This window comes from Chrysochloris asiatica, unplaced genomic scaffold, assembly GCF_000296735.1.
Source record: "Chrysochloris asiatica unplaced genomic scaffold, ChrAsi1.0 scaffold00017, whole genome shotgun sequence".
NCBI lineage: Eukaryota > Metazoa > Chordata > Mammalia > Afrosoricida > Chrysochloridae > Chrysochloris > Chrysochloris asiatica.
Window position 1 is genome coordinate 11673765 of NW_006408535.1, and position 18265 is coordinate 11692029.

Here is an 18265-nt window from a genome sequence, read left to right on the forward strand (position 1 = left end):
ATTTGAGTTGGACTCAGCAAGTATGATCTATCTATTAAAGAATGGTGGTTAATTAATTTTGAAACTTTATTTGTCCCATGTTTGCTAGTTCCCAGCAATCCAGGGAAGGGAATTAATGCAGATATTTGTTTCCTGTTTGAATTAACCAATGTCTGCCAAGCAGAAAGCTAAAGGTGGCACTGGGTAATTTCGTTCTTTCTAACAGAGACAACAAATTAAACTACTATATAGCACTTGTTAAATGCCATGGAGTCAGTTCCGACTCATAGTGACCCTGTGTAGAGTTTCCAAGGAGGGCCTCATGGGTTTGAATAGACATCCTTTTGGTTAGCAGTCCAGTGCCTATTCTACAGCACCACACAAGGACTTAGCACCATTTAAAATCATCCTATTTTGTGTATTTTTGTGTATGTCTGTCTGTGTCTTCCCACTAGATTATAAGACTTTGAGGGCAAGAATTTTGTCACTATGTTGTTTATTGCTGTATCCTTAGCAACTAGAACCAGACCTATTGGTGTTTAATAAATGTTTATTGAATAAATTACTACAGCTACCACAACCACAAACAAAAATTAGAGAGTGTTTCATCATTATCAAAGTGACATATATATATAAATAATGCTAGTTACGAATCGGGCTACTAACCTCAAGGTCAACAGTTCAAAACTACCAGCTGTTCCGTGGGAGAAAGATGAGGCTCTCTGCTCCCATAAAGATTTACAGCCTCAGAAACCCTGTACTGGGTCGCTGTGAGTCGGAACCAACTCCACGGCACATAACAACAACAACATAGATAATCCTGGTGTGATGCTGTAGAATCAGCACTGGACTGTGAACCACAAGATATACAGTTCAAAGCCACCGGCTGCTTCTTGGAAACCCTATATAGAGTTGCTATGAATTAAAACCAACTCCACAGCACATAACAGCAACAATATTATGTAAACATAGAAAAAACTCACCAAGATAAATATTGTTATGTGTGTTGTTGTTAACCTGCTGTCAAGTTGGTTTTGACTTATAGCAACCTTGTAGGGTTTCTGAGGAGCGGCTGGTAAATATGAACTACTGACCTTGCAGTTCAAACGGACCTTGTAGTCCAGTGCATTTTCATGTAGTGCCACAACAGGACGCCATAAATATTGTTACATCTTCTTTTTAATAATCAGCAGTGTTTATTGAATACCCACTTTGCTAAGTCATGGCACTTTAAGAAGATTCAGGACCTTTAAGAAGCTGTCCTTCATTACCTAGAATGAATTATTCAGTCAACAAGTGAATGTATGAAATTATGTGTGACCTTAATAAGTATGTGCATGAAAGTACCTAAGAGGGGACTTCATAAAGTTTTTGGGAAAATGGAATCAAAAGACAGTGAAAGTTTTCCATGCACTTTTGTAGCCCCCTTGTATTTTAACATGATTGATGAATGTTTAGTAGTGTATGCTGTTGTTGTTACATGCCACCAAGGTTTTCCAACTCATAATGAACCTGTATAGGGCTTCCAAGGAGCAGCTGGTGAGCTTGAACCACTGACCTTGTGGTTCAAACCGACCCTGCAGTCCAGTGCATTAGCCCACATTGCCACAGCAGGACTCCTTGGTAGTATATATTTCCCCAAATATGAGTGTTTGGGAGGCAGAGAAAAAATAGAGACTGAAGCAGTGAATAATACTCAGCTTCAATTTTGAAGTATGTACCAGTATCTCCCAAAGTTCTTCAGCTTTTAATGCAGTTGCCGTTATAGATCAGTTTTCTTTGTTATTTTCATGTAGAAAACTATATTTACAGTTGTTAAGTGTCATCAAGTCAGTTCCTACTCATAGCTACCCTGTACAAGGTTTCTGAGAAGCTACTAGTCGGGTTTGAAGCACCGACCTGGTCTGGTGCTTTTCCTACAGCACCGTATTTACAGTTGTTGTTAAGTGCTGTTGAGTTGGTTCCAACTCATAGTGACTCTATGTAGGGTTTCCAAGGAGCAGTTGGTCGGTTTGAACCATGGACCTTGCAGTTGACAGTCCAGTGATTATCTTATAGCACCACACCAGGACTCCATATTTACAGCACTTATCTGTATTTACAATTATTCACTTCTTGTTTAGTTATTTTTCTTTGGTTCCTCCACTGGACTCAAAGCTATGCAAGAGCAGAAACATGGTCTGTTTTGCCTCATCATTGTATGTGGAACAACTAGACAGTGCATTTAATTGGCTCTCAGTATTTGCTAATGTATGAAAGATAGTGGATAGGGAGAAAGAAGAGAAGGCCTTTTAAGAACTCATTAAACTAGTCTAGTTATATAGTATGACTGCATCTGACCTAGAGCAATAGCAGAGAAAATAGGAAGGCGAATATAAGAAGGAATATAACACATGTTTTTGTTTTAATGAAAAACTTGCTAGACATATAGTAAAGGAAAACCGAGAAATCAAAGAATTTCAGGGTTTTCACCATGAGTAATTTTAATTAATTGTTAGGTGCTTTTAACAAAATTCAGAAAATCAGGAGGGTAAGCTGATTTTGTGAGAGAGGTGATAGTTACTTCACATGATTTCTAGTCTCCAGCCCTAGACGATTGATCTTTCATGGCATTAAGAAATCTATAATTGACTCTGAAATCCTGCTAACAATCATGAAGAATGGGAGTACTGCTGTAAATTGGGCATGCATCCTAATTTTCACAAAAGTACATGGAACCGGGCATAAACCATAGAAATTACCGACATTCATGAGTTCCATGTCAATACCTGGAAAAATAGGATTATTAAACAGATGGTTTGTGAACACACAGATAATGAAATAGTGATCACTGGGAGCCAACATGAGTTCACCATAACAAATCACGTCAAAGTAACTTAATTTGTTTTAATAGGATTACTAGCTCAGAAAAAGCCATGGAAGATACAGAGCATTTAACTAAGTCTTTTGTTGTAGACAAGTTGAAGAAATGTGGTCTTAATTATTCTGCTAATATATTCATTACTGGTTTTATAAATATAAATCTTTAATTATTTAATGAAAGGAAATATAGGGAGATGATGAAAATATGAGTTCTGGAATCAGCCTGCCTGGGTTTAAATTCTGGCTTGACCATTTACTAGTTGTATGACCTTAGGCAAATTACTTCATCTTTTTATGCTTTAATTTCTCATCTGTAATAATGGAGATAATAATAATTATATTTGATATTTTTGATATTTTTATTCAAAATTTAAATGAAGGCACAAGAATTTGAATTTAAGGGCAAATTCAAATTGGAGAGAGAAAGCCAACACATTTACTGTCAGAATCAAGCTAAGAGTAGACTTTCATAGGCTTAAAGATAATATGAGCCTGGCAAGGAAAAATTTTATAAAGAATAAGTATAAAATTCCCTCTTTAGTTGTATCAGTCAGGTTTATCAGCTTTAAATAACTTTATAAGAAAAAGAACTAGGGGTTTGAATTGACTGCTTGTTCAATATGAGCCAACATTATAAAAACACAAAAACTAATTTAGTGAACAGAAAAAGAAATGGCCCCACCATATGTTGGCTGTATTAGTCAGAGATATATTGATTTTGTATTATACTCCACACTTTACAAGTTGAAATGTATAGTAGACCAATCTTTAAATATCTAAAAAGATGATATATGGAACAGGGATTGGATTATTTGATAAGGCTTATTTTGGAATAACTAACTTCAGAAAGGCAAATTTTAGCTTATTATGATGATCTAATGATTGTAGCTGGTTAAAAATGTACTGTACTGGTTTGTGAATTTGTAAACTCTCTAACCTTAGAAGCAAAGGCAAGGTAATATTTGTCAGGGATACTGCAACAGTTGGGATAAGGGAGTTCCTCAGTTGTGTGAGAAATTAAAACTGTGAAGTTACATCCAGTGCTATCGTTTTGTAACTTATTGAGGGCTTCACTTTTGGCATGTTGAATTTTATTTCAATAACAGTAACTGTTTTGTCTTCATAAATTATGACAATCTGCAGCCTTTGTTATATACCTTGAGTTTCCAAATGGCTTGAGTACAAGTCCAAATGACTTTAGAAGGAAAGTCATTGAAAGAGTAGTTTAGTTGTCAAAATAGGCCTATCCCATGAACAGAAGTTTTAAAATCTGTAAATGAATTGGCATCTGGTTTCATGTAATCAGAACTCCTTTGAGAATATTCGCCTGCTGAGTGTAAACCTGTTGAGTGCACATAAGACATAATCTGTATGTTCATAAGAGAAAGTATAAAGAAATATAAAATAATATATACATCTGTGATATATTAAAGTTAACCCTCAAAATTCATTCTGAAGAGTCATTTATAAATTCCCAAGGTATGTGTCAATAATGATCAATTTCTCAATTTGCACATAATTATTATCAGCAGGTTTTTAAAATACAGAGATACAGAAACTTGCCTCGTTGTTAAGTATCATTGAGTCAGTTCCAATTCATAGAAACCCTGATAGGGTTTTCAAAGAGCACCCGGTGGGTGTGAACCACTGACCTCTTGTGGTCAGCAATCCAGTACCTGTTTTGACAATCCCACACCAGTACGTTACATGCCTCGTTATGACAGCATATAAAAATTACATTTTTAGCATTTGAATATGAATTCATGAATCTTTAACAGATTTTTAATACTGTATGGTAGATATTTGAAGACAAGCTTTGGTTATAAAAGTGTGGTTGCCCTTTTCCCTCGTTTCTTTAGATAAGTGGGCACTAGAAATTATAGATAGTTTTGGCAAAAGTTCAAGGGTTAATGTAGCAGATAAATAAAAGGAATTTTCTGTAAATTGAGACCTGCATTATTTCAGTTGTCTTGTCTCTCCTAACTTAACTCATTTAATTTTAAAAAGTAAATACTTAAATTCTTTCTGACAGTGTGCTCAGCTTTTACTATCGTTTATTACTTCAATTATACTTGATATCACTTAGAACAATCTGCCATTTGGAAATTTCAGTATAGCCTGGAGCATAGTATTAGATCTGGCTGCTATTGTAACATGTACAGCATATGACATTAATGTATCAAAATTAGATTGGATCATCCCTCCTGGTTAAATTTATTTCACATTTCTTTTGTATTCAGTTAACATAAACCTATTAGGGAAGCTGACACATGGGGATGGCTGTATAGGAAGGATATTTTTAAAGTATTTTGATTAAAAAATGAAATTATAAAGCCATGACTTTTCTGAGTTGTATAATCTTTTTTGCTTTTTAAAAATGTCACAAAGCTCAAGTTCCACATTTGTATCATTCATGTTATTTTTTATTGTACAAGTTAATGAGAATTAAAACTTTAAACAATATTTTAATTTTGAGGCCCTACCACCATGTATTTAAAACAATAAGAATGCTATGATTTATAAAAGAAAAACAGGTTTTATCCTTTTAAGCCTAAAAAAATAAAAAGTCTTAAACCTTTCCTAATAGTCACTTCTCAGATTTTTGATTCTGTATTATGGATTTAGCTGGGCACTATCTTCAGAGTTATATTGGCCTCATTCCTATAATCCTCTTAAGTATCTGAGAGGGCATTTCTTACTTAGAAATGCAAATTTTAAAGTATTCCCTAGACAGATCAGTGTTTGAGGGTTTTAAGAACTATGAGAACACCAGTCCTTAGCATACCCTCAGAAAAATGCACGAGTACAGTTTTACAAATAAATTTCAAGTATTCACAGATCCCTTGAACCCAGGATAACAACTCCAGGTTTAAAACCTTTTACTAATTGTACTTAGCTATTTTCTTTGCTTAAAACTGCACATTAATATATTTCTCTTTAAGCGTAAATAAATTTTATAATTCAAAATGAGAAATTCCCTGCAAGTGTGCTTATAATGTAAATACTGACAACACTTATCTTTTTTTCTCTTCTTTATTTTTTCGACCAGCAATATGCTCAGTTATATAAAAGAAATGGGGAAAAAGCCCACATAAGATATGTACCAAAAGTGAACTTAAATAGTTGCAGTAGCAGAATCAGTAAATGAACTAGAATAACCAAATTTTATATTGAAATACATATTTATACAGTCATCACTATGAAGAAAACTTGAAAATAATAAGTTAATTTTTCCTATAATTTATTAAAAATCTAATTTTAAGATACTCTGCTTTTATATAGTTTTAATTACCATAACAGTAAGTCTTTGAATGTCATTAGCACTTTTGAAGGCACCACAAATGTTTAAATAATATCGTGAGGGTCTAACAAATCCCAAGTAACCTATTTGGAAGAATATTTAGGTTTCTTAGGTAAGCAAACCTGAAAATAAATTTGTTAAACCAAATATAATCAACTTACTCACTAGGTGATTATCCAATTTATGAATTATCTATTTCTTTTACTTCTCTTCCTGTTAGCTCCTTAAGGCTACTTCACTGCTCATTAGCACTTCCAGACAGTAGTCAGGGAAAAAAAGAGGACGTAAAATCACTCAGTTTTGCTACTTGTTAAAACACTCTTCTAAAAGGTTTGGTAGGGAAGAATTGATGCAGAATTACACATTTCAAAAATAAAAAATGTGTCTAAGTTAGCTCATACTGTATACTTTGATGGCAGTATGAAGAAGTCCTATTTTTCCCTTCTTAACTAATCCACCTGCAGTGTACCCAGTTATCTGAAAGTAATGGATAAATAGTTGGTGGTGGTGGTGTGCCGAGGAGTCGATTCCAACATATAGCAGCCCTGTACAGGATTTCCAAGGCTGTAAATCTTTATGGGAGCAGAAAGCCTCATCTTTCTCCACGGAACCGCTGGTAGTTTCAAACTGCTGACCTTGAGGTTAGCAGCCCAACTCGTAACCACTATGCTACCAGAGCTCCTTGGATAAGTAGTTAGAAGTTGCTAATTAATAAGAGGGTCTTTGCTATATATGAGTATTTATTATCTAATTGGATGTGATGCTGTGGATTAATGCGCTGGACTGCAAAGTGGGTTTGAACTACAAGGTGGGCAGTTATCTTGCAGTTAGCAGTCCAACTCATAGCCCGCTACACTACAAGGAATCTTGCCCATTGCCTGTGTTGTTCTTGTTAAGTGCTGTTGAGTCAGTTCCAATGCATAGCAACCCTGTATAAGGTTTCCTAGGAGTGGCTGGTGGATTTGAACCACCAACCTTGCGATTTAAACCTACCTTACACTCCAGTGCTTATCCTAAAGTGCTGCACCAGGACTGCTCCCTTGACTATACAGTTGAAAATTATCTAGTCTTTAGCAGTATCTCAAAATATCTTGCCATATTTGTGTCACATGTTGTGAAATTATTAAATAGAAATTTTCTAATCTTTTTTATTTCTTTTCCCTTTTTATATTATTCAGTCAATAGCTATATGACTATATTTTTGATGCTTTTCTTAAGAACTATGAATTATTTTCTTGATTTTCCAGTTGAGACATTTAGGAAATGATGAAGTACACATTGTTTGGTCAGAGCATACTAGAGACTACAGGAGAGGAATTATTCCTACAGAATTTGGCGATGTCCTTATTGTAATATATCCAATGAAAAATCACATGTTCAGTATCCAGATAATGAAAAAACCAGAGGTAAGAACGTCCTATCTTCCATTTTAACTTCTAAACAGGTTTGTGGGTTTCTTTCCAACCAAAGAAATTACAAAAGAAAGATTGAACTAAGCATCAAGTGTTGGGGGTGGGGAATGAGACAGACTGGATTGTCTAAACCTGATATAAAAGAGCTATACCAAGATCAGTAGCAAGAAACTGTGTCCAAATACAAGGTTGTATATGCCAGAGTGAAAGTTCTTTTGTACTGAGCACACAAAAGGACTTGCCTTTTACTAAGACGGTAATTACAGTTTCTGAATGACACAATAAAAATTGAATAAACAATTTAAAAGAGGAAATTATGATTCCTATACCTTTAACCTGATATATTTTATTAAGATTATGTAATTACTTAGTCATGTCACTTTAAAAATTCTACAAAGTGAAAGAAAACCAAGTACTTCTCTTAGAAGTTATTAGTAAAAGTTTGGTAATACAGTATTTTGGAATCTTCCGTCTTTTCCTTTTCTATTGAGTGCTTTTAGTTTATAGGTGATCATGGATCTTCATGATTTTTTGAATAAGGTTAAATTCCTCATGTGTGAATTTAAACTTATAACCTGGCCAAGTTATTTAGGGTTCATCTAAACCAGAGGCCAGCAAACTAGGGCTCATTTTCTGTTTTTATATAGCCCACAAACGAAGAATGATTTTTACATTTTTAAAGTACCTGGAAAAAAAAAAATCAGAGAACATGTGACAGAGACCCTATGTGGTCACAAAGACTAAATAAAGTATTATCCACACGCTCTACTTAATGCCTTCAGATACCATTTGTGTACCAACCATAACCAAGTAGAATAACATGAAATTGCCTGATAAAAATGAATTATCAAAACATAAATATTTTTTCTATTAAACCATGTCATCAAAGTGTTTTAGATTGTGTCGTAAAGCTAGTTATCACAAGGATAATGAAAAACTAACTTCCTTCCTAACAGATTATTTATCTTCCTTCAGTAGAGAAAAAGGAATTTACTTCCAGTGTTGGATTTTTGTTGATAATTGAGATTCCAAAAATTTGAAAATTTTCAGATTGTATAAATTATTTAGTTAATTGCAAAAAGCCCGTACGTAAGTTATTTTGAATGGACACCTTGTAGACCTGGCTTTTCTGTTTGTTTATTTCCCTAGTATGAATAACCAATCATGGAAAATAATTTAATTTTAATTATTTCTACTAAAAAAAGAACCAAACAGGGAACAAAACATCTTTTTATGTAAGCACTGTCTTGATTATTTTTGTTTACAACCTTCTTAGCATGCATTTGACTACAAAATTATGTTCTTATTTTTCAATCAGGTTCCCTTCTTTGGTCCACTTTTTGATGGTGCTATTGTGAATGGAAAGGTTCTACCCATTATGGTTCGGGCAACAGCTATAAATGCAAGCCGTGCTCTGAAATCACTGATTCCATTGTATCAAAACTTGTATCCTTTTTTAAACATTATAGTTTCTACTCTTAAATATATGTCTACTTTCCAAGGTAAATATTTCTTATGTATTAAGACCTTTGAGTTTCTGTCTGCTGATATATAGATGATGGAATCCTCCCCAGTGTTTGAACAGTTACAATACTTGAATGGTGTATTTTGTTTCTTATACATTTGATCAGTACTAATCTTTTGGGTTATTAATTACATTCCCATTGTGAGTCAGTCAGTCACTATGCTGCTCTGAAAGAGCAGAAAGTTCTTGCAAATAATCCACAATCTAGATGTATATATATAAACAAAACATGCACAGGGTGTTCTGGAAGGGGGCGTTCTCACTTACCTGGAAGAGGTGGTAATATCAGGAAACACTTCTGAGAAATGTGAGAATTGAACTAATCTTGAAGGATAAATAAGAATTAATCTTGTGGATCAAAGAAAGAGCATTCAAGCAGAGAGGATAGTGTAAACAGAGGTATGAGAGGATAATGGATGTTTATGAATATAGCTTCTGAGAGCCAGATTACCTGGATTCACATTCTGTTCATCACTTCCTTAGCTCTGTAGCCTTGGACAGCTTACTTAACCTCTCTGAGCTCAGTTTCCTTATCTGTAAAATAAGAATAGTATTACTACCTTATAAAATTATGAAAACTAAATGAGTCACTGTGCAAAGCTCTTAAAACACCGTTTGGCACACAATAAGTATACAGTTTTAAATTTTAAATTATTTTCTGCTGTTCCTTTCTAAAATGGAATTTGTGTTCATTTATTTTTCTACACAAAGAAGTTTGGTCATTTCTCTATTTTATATAACAAACTCTATACATTAAGCTTTGAAAGGAAGACCTTTTTGTATATTTTATCTTCCAGTCCATATAAAATGAATTTATTATGATCTGGTAGTTTAGTCTGCCTTACACATATTCTTCTTTTGATGAAAATTTATGTAAACAATATGATTCATATATAATTCCTCCTGTATTCTGATATCATAAGATATATTTATGGTGAATCATGGCATGGCACATTGTGTAAGCTTAATGATATTTATATATAATTTCTTATATGTGACAGTTGTATCTTCACTTATTTTAAGTTGAAAACTCAGACTTTAAAGTTCTAGCTTTAGTCCATTGATAAAAATTCAGGAGCCTTGACTTGATTAACAAAAATAAGATTTGGAGAAATCCACTAAATATAGACTTACCAAATGAAAAGAATGTTCAGTGGCAAGTAATATACTCCCTTGTTCTGAAAGACATCAAGAAAGTGATTTTTTTTTTCTAAATTACTTGTCTTTGATTATGTGGTCTGTTGATTAATTTGAAGACAATAACATAAAGAAGAAACTATTCAGGAAGGACCTTCAGGAGTTCTTGTGAAACCCGCTGAGCTCACCCACAAAACCTGAAACATCTCTTTACCCAGATGTGGATAAGCTGTGAGGGTATTAATTCATGAAACCCACAGACATAGTTTGCCATTTTTATAGTACATATACAATATGTATATGTTGTTGTTAAGTGCTATCAAGTTGGTTCCAACTCATAGTGACCCTGTATAGGGTTTCTGAGGAGCAGCTGGTGAGCTTGAACCACCAACCTTGAGGTTCAAACCGACTTTGCAGTCCAGTACATTAACCTTGCAGCACCACATCAGGACTCCAGTACCCTTTTACAAATTATGGTTTCATTCCCCAGGTATAGTCTCTCTTTCCTCTGTACAAAGCAAGATACTTACTGAAAATTCTTACTTTCCTAATAAAAAAAAAAAAACTTTTTTTTTCTTAATTTTAATTATTTTGGTTTTCCCTCATGATACTCATAAAAGTTTTGTAGTTTTCACCTATTTCCTTGAGCATAATTTTTCCATTTATTGCCTTTTGAGTATCTCTAGAAAGGTAACTAATTTTACCTGGAAAATACAAATTCTTACCCATAAGATACTTTTATACACATTGTTGTCTCCATAGAAGTTGTTTACCTTCTGACCTTTACCTCTTTCTCAGTTTGCCTGATCCTGATGTTCATCTAGATACTTTGTGTTCTCCATCCTTTCAATTAAGACACAATCGGAAATGGAACACACAGGTGTATATGGGAAAATTTGTACTTTCCTTTCTAAAAAAAAAAACTGCCTTGAATATTTTTAAAAAGTGGTGAAAAATAGATTCAATTACATTAGATTATAATGTAAAACTGTTTGTTTCTTATATCCTTTACAACAGGAACTCAAATTTATTGCGCAAATGCAAACTATTTCTGATCTAAAGCACATAGTATTCATGCATACTTTATGAAGTAGCTAAAATGGGCAAAATCAAGATTGCAGTTAACATAAAACAACTGCACCCATGACCAAGGAATTGTCTCGTTGTTTTAAGATGTACTTTTTTTTGCTGTTATTGTTGAAAACATAGACAGCAGAACATATAACCAATTCAGCAGTTTGTACATGTACAATTCCGTAACATCCGTTACATTCTTCAAGTTGGCCAACCATTCTCACCCTCCTTTCCCAAAGTGTTCCTCTCCAACTAACATAAACTCACTGCCTAATACGGTTCCTACTAATCCTTCAAATTACTGTGGTGTCCCATATATATACATAGTTCTTTAAAAGAACTCAGTGCTCTGGGCAGACATTCTATATTCATTGGGCTAAATTATTATTTGGTGTAAAGAAGACTTCAGGGGATATTTTTGTCCAAGATTTAAAGATTATCTCAGGGCAATAGTTTCACAGGTTCATCTAGCTTCAGTGGCTCCATAAAATCTGGATTCCTTGAATGTTTGAAATTTGGTTCATCATTTTCCTCCTTTTGGTCAGGATTGGAAAGCCTGACTTTGAATTCTGGCTCTACCATTTTCCTTTATATATGTATATACATTTTATTGCATTTTAGGTGAAAGTTTACACTGCAGATTAGGTTCCTATTTTGACAGTTTTGATATAAATTATTCTATGATTTTAGTTGGTTGTAGTTTTCAAAATGTGTCGTCTCATTATGTCCGTTCTGTTTATTCTGTTCCCATTAACTAGCTTCCCTTCTTTCTCCTTGCCTTCTCACCTTTGCTTTTGGATAAATATTGACCACTTGTTCTCATATAGTATATTATTTAGAGTGCATTACCTACAGATAATATTTATAAGCCAATCTATTATTTGGCAAAAAGGTGACCTCCTTTTAGTCAAATAATAGATTTTTTATCAACAGTTTGATTGGTTGGTTGGGTTGGGTTTCAGGTGGACTTCTTGAATTTTTTTTTTTTTTTTTTAAACCTTACTGAGACATCAGTTGGCACCACATTAAAGAAAATTCTAGGATAAAAACAGTAATTTCAGATGAGAACAGTAAACATGAACGTTTTGTTTAAATAGCCAGTCTGAAAAGTTTCTATCAGCAAAACCTGGTCTGAGACACTCAAAGTAAAAATATTAAATCAGATAGCTCAGACAAGTTTTGCTTGACATGGATGCTTGAATTTTAGAAGCTATCTGAAAATTTGTCAAAGCATTGGTGGTATAGTGGCTAGCTTGACTGCCTTACAAGCAGTTGACCCAGGTTCATTTCTTGGCCAATGCAGACAAAAAGGCTATTTTAGTAGCCCTGCTAATGCCGCAGGATAAACATTGGACTGCTAACCACAGGGTCAGCAGTTCAAATCCACCATCCACTGTGCTAGAGAAATATAAAGCTTTCTGCTTCAGAAAATATTTGTTGTTGTTAAGTGCCATCAAGTCAGTTCTAACTCATAGCAGTTGTGATTCAAACCCTATTATCAGATTTCTGAGGAGCAGCTGGTAGTTTGAAACCCCAGTCTTGTGGTTAGCAGTCTAGCACTTACCTTGTAGTGTCACACCAGGACTCTATTTATTATGTAAGCATTTACAGCCTCAGAAACCCCTATACAGGTTTGCTGTGAGTCAGAGTCAACTCTACTAAGGATCCCTGTGGCATAGTGGGTTACTAGTTGGACTGTGAACCAAGAGGTCAGCAGTTCTAAGCCACCAGCCATTGTGCAGGAGAAAGAAGAGGCTGTCTACTGCAGTAAAGATTATAGCCCTGGAAACCCAAAAAGGCACTTCTACTTTATCCTCTACACCTACTGTGACTCTGGAGCTTCAGTACTGGACTGTGAACCAGAAGGTTGACAGTTCAAACCACCAGCTACTCCTCAGAAACCCCATACAGGGTTGCTATGAATCAGAAATGACATGATGGCACTTAACAACAGCAACAATTCTGTCTTCATGGGTTCACTGTGAGTCAGAATTGACTTAGTGGCAGTGGATTTGGGTTTTAGTGGTTATCTGAAAATTATTTTCCCATACTATTCAATTATATAATACAAATGTTCCTAACCTTTGCTAATCAGAAGAATATATATATATAGTCATATTTCATTAAGATCCGCAAATTTCTATATTATTTATAAAAATTTTAGGGAAATTACTTCAGATAGTTGAATTACTTGGTATATAAAGGAACATTTATATAATAAATTACTAGCCATATTTACTTTGAGATGTATTGAAATATACATCTGTCTTAATTTTAAGGACCCTGGTAGTGCTGTGAGTTAGGCATTGGGGCTGCTGACTGCAAGGTCGGTGATTCAAACCCACCAGCCACTCCCTTTGGAGAAAGATGAGGTTATTCCCTTAAAGATTTACAGTCGTGGAAACCTTATGTAGGTTTGCTGTGAATCAGAATCAACTTGCTGGCAATGGGTTTGGGGTTGGGGTTAGGTCTTAATTTTAAATAACAGCTCAGAAATATATTAAATTTAAAAGTACACTTTTTGGTAAATCCAGATAAGTTCCTATTAAGGGAAAATCATGCATTCTAAAGCAGATCACTAAAACTTAGTATAAAGTTTTATTAACATAAATTGAGATAGAAGTAAGATTTGAAAACCACAAGAGTCAATACAATACTTTAATCCTCATAAGAGAAATTAGGGGGTAAAAAAAACATGTAATAAACTCAACTATATTTAGATAATTATAGTGCTGTGTGAGTTATTTTATGCCCAATAAAAGTACCCACTTAAGATTCCACAGCATAAATTGTGCTATTTATAGTCATTAAATACAGTTTAAATTTTATCCTAGGAACATCTTCTGTAACTATGAATCTAATGTTGTTCACTAAATGAGGACAATATTGATTGTCATATGCTGCTCAGATCGATCATGCTGGCAGCCAGAATTACAGTAATCTGTCAGTATTGATGACTGTCTTTCAAGCCTTGAAACCTCTCCTTCTTCAGTTGTCGTTTCTTTGCATTACTTGTATTTGAAATGCATTTTCTTGCAACCTCTGATTTTGTCAGTCAGTTAGGTGCTTTTTTTTTTTTTTTTTTGGTGCCTAGAGTTCAATTTGTTGGTTGTTCATGCAGTTACAATTGAAACACAATGCTGGGGAGGAAGACTAGGTAGCAACTGAACCTAAAGGATATTTTCAAGTTTTATCTTAGCTTTCACTTATTAGTTACCTATCGAGAGAGTGGTGGTTTTTTTGGTGTATATTTTGCTTATTTGTTTGTTTGTTTTTGTAATGGCAACAGAAATTCTGAGCTTTAATTTCATGACTTTAGAATCATGCATCCACTCCCAAAATAAGAATTTAAAAGCAAGTATTTATTTGATCCTAGAAATATTTTAACTGTGACTTCTGAGTATACAGTTGTTAAATATGGTGCTGTTGTGCATGTACTTTTAAAAACTATAAGTAGATTTATTGTACATGAAAATTTTGAGAAGTTATATTAGGTAATCTTGCCCTTTATATATATTTTTCCTTTGTAACCTTTTTATTATAAAACAATTTAGGAAAGGTATATAAATCATAAATTTGCTGTATGATAAATAAACATTTTATCCACCAAGTTTTTAGGAAATAAAATTGTGTACTATTTTTCTTCTTTCAAAAATATCTATTGATTATATATGTGGTATAGTGTGTTGGTAAATATTTTGAGAAGGATGCAGTAAGTTTATAATCTAATTAGGAGAGAGAATAATATGTGCATTACTAATTATACTATGGAGTCCTGGTGTGGCACTGTAGCATAAACACTGTTAAATTTAGCAGTTTAAACCCACCAGCTGCTCCTTGGAAACCCTATATAGGGTCACTATGAGTCAGAACCAATTCAATAGCACTTAACGATAACAACAACAACAATTGTAATAAAAGATAAAATGTAAGTGTCATAGTAGGGTTATAGTTCCAAGAAAAAAGAAATTAGAAAGAGAAGATCCAGAAAGAATGTGTAGAAAATATGGTTTATGATCTGAGCCTCAAAGTATAGAATTTGAGTAGGTATAAAGCACTATGTCTGTCATAATTCTTACAAATTATATTTTGGGGCTTTTTGAATATGCAGTATTTAGGTATATAAGGGGTCTTCAAAAGGTTCTTAGGAAAAATACAATGAAAAGATATGAAATTTAATGAACTTTTGAAGCCCCTTTATATTTAAAAAAAAAAAAATCCTCAAGTCAATTCCAATTCATAGAGACCCTATAGAACAGATTATACTGCCCCATAGTGTTTCCAAGAATGTGTAGAAATTTTGATGTATGTTCTGGGCATCAAACGATGGGATTTGAGTAGGTATAAGGCAGTATGTTTTGGACATATTGTTCGGAGGAAACAGTCGCTGGAGAAGGATGTCATGCTGGGTAAGATGGAGGGTCAGAGAAAAAGAGAAAGACCCCTAATGAGATGGATTTGCCAGGTGGCATCATTGATGGACTCAAGTGTAGCAGTGGTAGTGAGGTTGGCCCAGGATCGGGCATTATTTCGTTCTGCTGTGCATGGGGTCACTGTGAGTCGGTTCCGACTCGATAGCACCTGACAACAATAACAACAAGGCAGTATGTCAGTTATAATTCTTACAAATTATATTTGAAGGCTTTCTGTAGATATAGAATATATGTATACTGTTATTGTTGTTGTTATGTGCCGTGGAGTCGGTTCCGACTCATAGCAACCCTTTATAGGGTTTCCGAGGCTATAAATCTTTACGGGAGCAGAAAGCCTCATCTTTCTCCCGTGGAACAGCTGGTAGTTTCGAACTGCTGACCGTGAGATTAGCAGCCTCATAAGTAATCACTACACTACCAGAACTACTAGGTTGCTTCAAAAGATTTATGAAAAAAAAATTGAATTAAAAGATAATGGAATGTTCCAGAAACTTTTTGAAGCCCCTTTGTATGAAAAACAAAATAAAACATTGCCTGTAGGGTCTCCATGAGTTGGGAAGAATAGACTGCCTTATAGGATATAAAATCTTAATGGAAACTGGCTGTCACAGCTTTCCCTGCAGAACACCTGACGTTGAGTCACAGTGCTTAACCATTATGCCACTAGGGCACCTTGTACACACACACACATATATATATAATCTTTGAACTATACAGTATGGGGTATGGTATACAGAAATGGTATTTTAAAAAACACTTTACTCCTAAATTTTATATTCTTTGGTACAACCAATAATATTTGATTATTTTCTAATCTGTTTAGATATGACTTTTTCTTAAATGCCAAAATTGGGTTTCTGTTTAACTTTATCAGACAAATTACCAGAAGTCAATGATCATTCTTCAATTAGTCAGTTTGTTGTCCCTACAGTTCTAATGTTCAAATGTAAAGAACCTGTTGCAAAAATAAAAGAGCCAAAACTAAATGACATGTAATTGATTGGCTTTGCTAATGCAGTTTTCCATTCAATATGATAGAACAGTGTAAAACCTCTTAGGAAGCCCATCAATATTGCTGCCATTTCATGTTAGAAGAAAATGAGTTTATTGAGAAACTACATACACTTTTATGTATCTACTATCTTTTGTAGATCAATTTCTTGCAAAGATAATATCAATAAGTTACAATTGTAGGCTATCCAAAAAGCTAATTGTTTGGAAATCAGAATGGGCTTCAGAGTCAGGTCCACTTATTAAATATGTCATAACGTTTGTATCTAAATATTTTTTAATCTGTAAAGAGAATTATAGTACCAAATACAGGATTGTTAAAAGGATTAAATGAAATTATTCACATGAGGCACTAAGCAGTGTCTGGAGGCTTTCTGCTCCTGTAAAGATTTACAGTCTTAGATACCCTATCTAGGGTCACTATGAATCAAAACCGATTCTGTGGCAGTGGGTGGTCATGTAGTTCAATAAATAGTAACTATGTGTGGTAGTTGATTGTATTATTATTGTTGTTCTCTACACTGACCCTGTTGTAAATATTCTAAAACACAAATCTTTTGGTGGCTCTTGACTGCTTATTGAAGCAATTAAACATTTTCAACACCTAGAAGCAATTCTTGTTAGCTTATTCTCTCTGACTATCCCAGCCTCTTATGTTGCACTGTTGTTGTTGTTGTTAAGTGCCATCGAGTCGGTTCCGACCCATAGCGACCCTGTACAGGGTTTCCGAGGGTATAAATCTTTACGGGAGTAGAAAGCCTCATCTTTCTCCCGCGGAGCGGCTGGTAGTTTCGAACCGCTGACCTTAAGGTTCGCAGGTCAATTCATAACCACTACGCTACCAGAGCTCCATGTTGCACTGTAGCTTTGTCAAATGTATATTCCTTTCCAGCTTCTCTCACTCACTCCCTACCAGTGGTTACTCCCTTTAATCTCCCGTCACATTGATACACAGAATGCTTTGTGTGAGTATGTGTCCAGCTAAACGACATTCATCATCCTTGAATGCCCTTTTCCAATTTTAAGTGTATGTTTTTGCCCTGAGAACACCTTTCTTTACTTTTTGTCACCTCGTAGTGGTTACGAATAGGGCTGCGAACCGCAAGGTCAGCAATTTGAAACTACCAGCGGTTCCAAGGGAGAAAGATGAGGCGTTCTGCTCCCGTAAAGATAACAGCCTCGGAAACCCTGTGCAGGGTCGCTATGAGTCGGAACCGACTCCACGGCACATAACAACAACAACAAGTATACTCATTATTTAAAATCCAAATAAAATAACCTTTGTAAAAATGACTTCCTTCACTAAGCAAAGTTCACGGTTCACAATGTCTCTTACCATTTTGTAATAGAGCTTACATGTAGGTGTGCATGTGTCAACAAATCTTACTCATCCTTGTTTTACTAATTTCAAGCACAGTGCCTGGCCCATAATTAAACCAAACAACCCAGACCTACTACCATCCAGTTGATTCCAACTCATACCGATCCTATATAAGGTTTCTGAGACCATAAGTCTTTTATGGGAGCAGAC

At 34.6% G+C, this 18265-nt stretch overlaps 1 protein-coding gene across 4 annotated transcripts in view; it reads left to right on the forward strand.

The window, feature by feature from the left end:
• The window catches only part of RALGAPA1 (Ral GTPase activating protein, alpha subunit 1 (catalytic)), a 261272-nt gene that overhangs the window by 217762 nt on the left and 25245 nt on the right, over positions 1-18265 (forward strand). For all 4 annotated transcript variants that reach the window (XM_006835341.1, XM_006835339.1, XM_006835340.1 and 1 more), the window contains 2 exons: positions 7390-7548; positions 8873-9000. In XM_006835341.1, coding sequence (XP_006835404.1) covers positions 7390-7548; positions 8873-9000 — 287 coding nt within the window. The remainder of the gene's footprint in view (positions 1-7389; positions 7549-8872; positions 9001-18265) is intronic.